We start from the raw sequence: 7,645 nt of genomic DNA on the forward strand, positions 1-7,645 counted from the left end.
TCCAGAAAATATGAATTACATACCACCAACGCGAACATTTTAATAGACTCCGTCAAGTTTAATTTGGATCATCCAGTCAACAAATAACTCTTTTAACCTATTCGTGAACACATTGCGTGCTTTTAAATTTCAAACAAAACAAGAAAACGATGTTCCTTATGCGCGTGCACGTGGTATTGCGCGATGGAAAGCATACCATGTCAGCGCGCCCTAGGTCACTCCCGCCCAGCCGGACACTCAACTTATAGTCTCGTGACCCATGTCTGACCAATGACTTTTCAAGAGTTAGGACGCCAAAGTAATCGTGATCGCGCACGCAAGACCGGTATCTTTTCCTGGAGCGTGCACGTGCGCGCCCCCGTAGGCTCTTTGTGTGGTGGCGTAGAGAAACGCGGGTAGTTAAGCTATGGCGGACGAAAAGCCCAAGGTGAGTAGCCATAAGGAAAAGCTAATTGCACAATATTCTTATCACATATCCTTGCAAGACAAACGTAATTATGTCCTTAATTGCAGATTGAGTAAAACATCGAAGTAGCCTTCTGGGTAATTGTTCCCCATTTATTACGAGAGAAACACCGGAAGATATGTGAACGCGCCTGCACGGGCGGGTAGCAGGCAAGCTAACCAAGTAGCTAACTAAGTAGCCAGCAAGGGAACAAGATAACTTTAAATATCGAGACTTATTGTTTGAAGATAATTTTTGCCGTACATGGTTTGCAGTGTGAAAGTCTGAGGTTGTTCTCACCTTGTGACGGCTAAGAATCTGGTTGTATCTCGTATCACCTTCAATCATTGTATTGTAGACATATAGGTAAGCTCGTTTAAATAGCTAGCTAACAAACTTGCCAACCAGTTACTTGCCAGCAGCCTAACCGCCTGGCCAATATTTGATTGGTGGCTATCCATAGCTAGAAAATTTGACTTTTTGGAATTGTTGTACTGAAGTTTGAACAAACAACCTTGACTGCTTAAATGCCAGTGTAGGATAAAGCAGTTAGTGTGCAGTTGCCGATCTAGCAAACTGATGCCTCTAGCCGGTACAGTAATGAACGGTAAAATTAATTAGAAAAGATTTGATAAGATGAAGATGTCACTACTGCATGATTCTCTTAAGGGCATAGTTTGAAATAGGGTCTTGCTGCCACATATTGTGTTGAACACCAGGAGTCGCCAAGAGATGGCTTGTGTTGATTGCAAAATCGCTGAAGATGAAGACCATATAACGGGAAACAATGCATAGCCAGTAATGTGACTAAAATAATATCAATGCGACTGGTGCTCCCATGCTTCTGTTGGTTCGCAAGTTAACGATACATGTTTTATTTACATAAAAAAGACTAGCTTTGATAAAACTCGCAAGCGGATGGCAGCTGCACACGTGTCTCAAAGACATATTTGCTTCTGGGAAAATATAGAGGCAATCGTTTTAGTACTACCTCAGGCCAGCCATTCAGTAAAGATGGAATAAAACCAGAAATTTGATCAAAACGTATATTTACCTGAACAAGTATGATTACATTATGGCTTTTCAGCGGCATTAGAATTGTTTCTGAATGCATTTGACAGGTGCTTCTATTCAGAGCGAAGTACAGGAACATGAAGTACATGTATTAAATAAGTATACGTGAGAAATAAGAATGTCCCAAAAACAGATAATGTGCAACAGTACAGCAAATGTCCGTCAAGAAAAAAAATGTAGCTAAAAAAGAAACATTAAATAATAATTGTGTAAATATGCATGGTGTCCAGCAGTTGTCTTTAAGAGCAACACACCTGACCTGCAACAGCAACATGACCTTTTAGTGTTCACATGGTGTCAGATAAGAGCAGATCCATCAGAGCAGAATCAAGCTGCTGTCATGCTGTTAGTCATAGCACCAAGCAATGACCTTTGAAAGCTGCATTATGTCAGATGTCACATGGATAACTTTATCAGACACTTGGAGAGAGTCATAGATCACAGTCTGTTCTGGTAAAGTTCTGGGGACCAAGGTGAGGTCTGTTTTCCAAACTGGCACATAAGCTGGTTCAGTGTCTCTTAATGATACCATTCCCAGGAATGTTAGGAGCCCAGGAGCACCTCAGTTCCTTAACCCTCTTTGGTGCTACTGCCCCTTAGTTAGCAGTCTTGAACATGCACAAGAGCACTGACCCAGGAGCATCACAGGCCCCTTTTCCACCAAGGCAGTTCCAGGGCCAGTTTGGAGCAGGTGCCTAATCTCGAACCAGTTCTTCACGCTTCGACAGCCAAAGTGCCAGCTGTCGGCCAGGAAATTTGGTTCGAGAGCGGCACCAACACTTTGTTGGTCTAGAACCAAGAACTGCTTACGTCAGGGGCTGGAGGCGGGATTATAGTGACCAACAAGACCAACTAAAACTTTGTGACCACCATTTTTAACAAAAACTAACAAAAAGCTAGCTGGCTAGCTAGCTGCCTGTTGGTCAGCTAACATTACCCAAGCAAGTAGAGCTACTAATTTCTCACGTCAATGTTACGTTCGACGTTTGTTACATTGATGTGAGAAGTTAGTAGCTATGCTTGCTTGGGTAATGTTAATTAACCAACAGCTAGCTAGCCAGCTACCGTAACCTTGGTCGTAGCTGATGTTTGCATGCTACTTTCTAACATTGCCATTGACTCACCTATCAACGTCACTTAACATTTGGCTTCACAAAAGCCAAAATGGTAGTGGACAAGTTTGTTTTTAAAGCATTGTTCTCTTGTTTTTGTTGTTGTTTGTTCCAGCAGACGTATACAGAGTCTGTCAGACTGTTTACAGACGTATACGGTGACATAATGACGTGGCTCTGTGGTGGCCCTCTAGCCCGTGGAAAAGCAAACTGGTTCTTAGAAGATTCACAAGTTGAAACAACTCCGAACTGGCACTAGCACTAGCCCAGAACTAGCACCTAGTTCACGTTGGTAGAAAGGGGGTACCAGGGGAAATTCCCAAAAATGCAGTTATTTTCCATTCCACTGAGAAATGCAGGACTGACCCTGACTCTAGCCATTTAGTGTAAAATTTTGAGTGGGATCCAGAATCAGTTGCTAACGGTAGGAGGTGCCTGCACCCTGTCCCAGTAATGTGGGTGTGTTTGCACCTCATGAGTCAAGGGTGGAACCACAGATCATACGTGGTGCTGTCATGGAAACATACTTAGCTGGATATTCACTGTCAGGTGTGTGAACCTAGTTGCTTGCCTTGGAGATTTACCCCCAAATGATTTACAAATTTATTTGTCTTTTTTTTATTAATAATGGCTCTTAATTACAATACATTATTGGCCTGTAGCAGACACTCTTATCCAGAGCAACTTACATTAGTAATAGTTTTTACAGTGTTATCCATTTATACAGCTGAGTATTTCGCAATTGTGGGTTAACTACCTTGCCTGAAGGTACAGCAGCAGTGTCCCAGTGGGGAATCGAACCAGCAACCTTTACAGTTCTGTGCCGTAACCACTATGTTACACTGCCGCCTAAAAATAGGGACTAATCATTCAAGCTTAGACCCTGTTTTCTCTGCTGAAATATATAAGTATTTGCAAGTTTGCTTTTTTGTTTTTCTCTCCCACAGGAAGGAGTGAAGACAGAAAACAACGACCACATCAACCTGAAGGTGGCAGGGCAAGATGGCTCTGTGGTGCAGTTCAAGATCAAGAGGCACACACCACTCAGCAAGCTCATGAAGGCGTACTGCGAGAGGCAGGTGAGGTGGCCCATCAGGGTCTTGTGCATTGCCAGTACTCGCAGTTTGCACCAAACATGTCAAATGTACACGCATACATTCTCCACCCACTCTGATGTGTAAGGCCACTCTGAATTTGCGAGCTCATGCATTGTGAGCTGAAAGTCGAAACAGTGTGAGGATACATTACAATATATCCATTTAGCAGACGCTCTTATCCAGAGTGACTTCCAGGATAATATGTTGCCATTGTGAAGTACAGAGGTCCAGCTTTGGAAATGCAATCAGAGGCATTAACTGGCCTCTGTAATGGAAATATGTGTGTGCAGAGTGTTTGGTTTGGCCATCAAGGAGGCAGAGGAGAAAAGTGCAAAATTAGTGCTCTGTGGGAAGAGCTCAACCTCTCAGACACATGCTCTCTCCAATGTAGCATCGCACTTTCCACTAATTCTGCAAGCTCTTGTGGGATGAGGCAGAATGCTGAAATGACAGAAAGTGACCCCCCCCCCGACAGGCAAATGCTGCATGCATCAATCCAGAATCGATCGCATGATAGAGCCGGTTCGACCCACTGGTCAGCAGAGCCTCCTTAGATACATAGAGGAGATGGTGTGGTCCATGAACACCAGTAGCTCTAAAACTAGGGATCACCATAGAGTTCTCTTTAAGCTGCTTTAAAGAGGTGGCGATTATGTCCCTATCCAATGGTAGTGCTTATTTCACAGTGAATAAGAGTGCATAACCCACTGAGGCTTAGATGCAAGCCCCCGGCTGCACAGGAGCACAGCATCAGTATCCCTGTGGCGATGTTAATGGCCCTAGTGCATGTCAATTTAAGACCCTGAGGATTCTGCACCTATACTAAGGTGCACTGACCTGAAGGGTTGAAGGTCTGAAGGGCTCTGAATGAGGCATGCTGACTGTGTGAGAGTCTGAGGGGCTCTGACTGAGGTGCACTGATTGTGTGAGAGTCTGAGGGGCTCTGACTGAGGTGTGCTGACAATGTGGGAGTCTGAGGGGCCCTAACTGAAGTGTGCTGACCGTGTGAGAGTCTGAGGGGCTCTGACTGAGGTGCACTGACCATGTGAGAGTCTGAGGGGCTCTAATTGAGGTACACTGACCATGTGAGAATCTGAGGGGCTCTGACTTAGGCACAATGACCACGTGAGAGTCAGAGGGACTCTGACTGAGGCGTGCTGACCATGTGGAAGTCTGCGAGGAAAGTTTGGTGATAGGCTTTGGGTTTGGTCCTGTTGCGTGCCGAGGGCTTCCAGGCTGCTTCAGCTCGGAGAAGAAACTGTTTAAATGAGCTCTTAACCCCCCTCCCCCCCACCCAGGGACTTACAATGAGGCAGATTCGGTTCCGGTTCGACGGCCAGCCCATAAACGAGGCAGACACACCAGCACAGGTGAGCAAGTGACTTTCCAGTTTAAGTTTCACCCAGCTTTCTGCCAAAGGCCCTCCCAGGAAGTGACGCGACTTCAACACTTTAACATCATATTTTCCATGGAGTTTAGGTTTAGGCCAGCTGTGTAACTCTGTGGCACAGTCAAGCATTAGCTTCACACATACCCCTTTTCCACCAATGCGAGCTACGTGCTAGTTCTGGGCTGGTGCTAGTGCCAGTTTGGAGTTGCTTCAACTTGCAAACCTTCTAATAACGGGTTTATTTTTCCACGGGCTAGAGAGCCACCATAGAGCCATGTCATTACGTCACTGTATATGTCTGTATACGTCTCTGCTTTCCCGCTAGTGCCAAGCTAGCAGTGGTGGCTGGTGAGCTGGAAACAGGGGAAGCCCAAACACTACCTTTAAATTTATCATTGCTTTCAACTTGTTCCCTTTATCCTCCTTGATTAACAATAAAACAAATTATTCACAGAATAGTCGACACCAATCTTGTAAATAGAGTAAATGATTATGCTTGCGAAACACCGCAGATTGCCTGTAGTTTGTGTGCTACAGGTGAGATTAATTAACAAGGATGGCATTTATTGAGTTAATTTACATTAAATTCTCATGACACATCACAGCTTTTGTGAGGTCTGTGTTCTAAACGTTATTGTTCATTGCACTCAACCTAACCTAAAAGTTTATTCTTAGTAATTTAAATTGATTTAACTAAATTTAGCTCCGTTCTGTAATTTGAATTTTGTAACACAAGAAAGCTATAATGTGACACATTTAAGAGAAAGCTTTGAGATTAGTTGCCACTTCATTACTCAAATTGCCATCCTTGTTAATACGAACGTCAAACATAACATTGATGTGAGAAATTAGTAGCTATGCTTGCTTGGGTAATGTTAGCTGACCAACAGCTTGCTAGCTAGCCATCAGTGTTACATTCGTAACATTGATGTAAGAAATTAGTAGCTTGCCAAACAGCTAACAAATACATAGCTGTCTGGCAACAAGGCGAAACATTTGAAAAATCTGGTTTTTCTTCTTTTTAGGCAAATTAGATGCTACACTAACTCTGGTTTTAAAAAATGGTGGTCACAAAGTTTTAGTTGGTCTTGTTGGTCATGATAATCCCGCCTCCAGCCCCTGACATAGCGGTTCTTTGTTCTAGACCAGCAAAGTGTTGGTGCTGCTCTCGAACCAATTTTCCTGGCCGACAGCTGGCACTTTGGCTGTCAAAGCGTGAAGAACTGGTTCGAGATTAGGCACCTGCTCTAAACCGGCCCTGGAACTGCCTTGGTGGAAAAGGGGCCTGTGATGCTCCTGGGTCAGTGCTCTTGTGCATGTTCAAGACTGCTCACTAAGGCTAGTAGCACCAAAGAGATGTGTCTTTCCTGAGGTTTATGTGAGCAGAGGTGATTTGGCTGTGTAGACAGGTATGTTGCTGAGAAGGAAATGTGCTTTTTATTATACCGAGATGTCTTCCCTGGTCTTCTGTTTCATCCACTCTAAAGTGCCCGCTCTTTTAAGCTGTTATCCAATTGCAGTCACATCAATTTGTCCTCTCCTCTCAACAGCTGGAAATGGAGGATGAAGACACGATTGATGTTTTTCAACAGCAAACAGGAGGCCTCATCTAAAGCAGCAAGCCCCACCATCAACATGTCTTCTTGCTTTCCAGATACTGGACCTTCTCCCCCTTACTGCTGCAACCAGTCAGTACCATGCAAAAGTAGACATGTTCACCGTTATCCATAACTACTGTTGTATAGTGTTCATTCTCGCTTTTTCCTTTTTTGTACATAAACAAGTGTAAGGAACACATTGAGTTATTCAGAAGAAGCAGTAAGTACTGGAAGACTCTACAACTCAAGCCTGACATCACACAGACTTGGTGATATGACCAAGGCGAATCAAACCCCAAAAACTTTTACACCTCATTCACTGCAAGAGTGAAATTGGTTGGTTATCCAAACTTTGATTTTCTGTTACGCGTTTCAGAAAATTGATTTTATATCTTTTTAATATGTATATTGTAGCAGTTAACGTATGTGTAGAGTATATCGTCTCTAATGTACTTTGGCTAGATCACGTATAAAACGACGAGCCCAACAGAGGGGTTTGTAGTCAAGTTAAAGATCTGTGTTGTCTAATAAATTTCTTGTCAAAATAAAATATTTCTCTTTTTTATGTCAATATTCCTAATTCTTTTCTCAAATTTGTCCGATTACTCTAAGCAACATCGCAGTTTTTTGTGTTCGTATTGGTAAACACAGGGCATTGGTACTGCTCTAATCCATAAAACCAAATTTAAACACTGTCTGAAACGGCATCTGTTTAAAAATGCATCACACAGAAACAGGAAAAGTTTGGTTGGTTGTGTATTTACATTCACAGTACATATATGTACTGTATATGTATGACTCAGGCTTGTAAGGGCCAGACATACGGTTATTTTAAAGTGCTTATTCTTCCCTGAAAGCATCAAACTGTTTTCAGTGCCTCAGCCCTAAACATCAAATTATCATTGTATACATTTTAGGAAAACAGCCAT

At 43.2% G+C, this 7,645-nt stretch overlaps 1 protein-coding gene across 1 annotated transcript; it reads left to right on the plus strand.

Annotated features, from left to right (window-relative positions):
- The first annotated feature begins 349 nt into the window (after positions 1–349).
- On the plus strand, positions 350–7,266 carry sumo2b (small ubiquitin like modifier 2b). The gene is made up of 4 exons (XM_036552456.1): positions 350–427; positions 3,579–3,710; positions 5,027–5,098; positions 6,669–7,266. Exons 1-4 carry the CDS (start codon positions 407–409, stop codon positions 6,729–6,731), a joined length of 288 nt encoding a protein of 95 aa, XP_036408349.1. The 5' UTR covers positions 350–406; the 3' UTR covers positions 6,732–7,266.
- The last annotated feature ends 379 nt before the right edge of the window (positions 7,267–7,645 follow it).

This window comes from Megalops cyprinoides, chromosome 19 (assembly GCF_013368585.1).
Source record: "Megalops cyprinoides isolate fMegCyp1 chromosome 19, fMegCyp1.pri, whole genome shotgun sequence".
NCBI classification, from domain to species: domain Eukaryota; kingdom Metazoa; phylum Chordata; class Actinopteri; order Elopiformes; family Megalopidae; genus Megalops; species Megalops cyprinoides.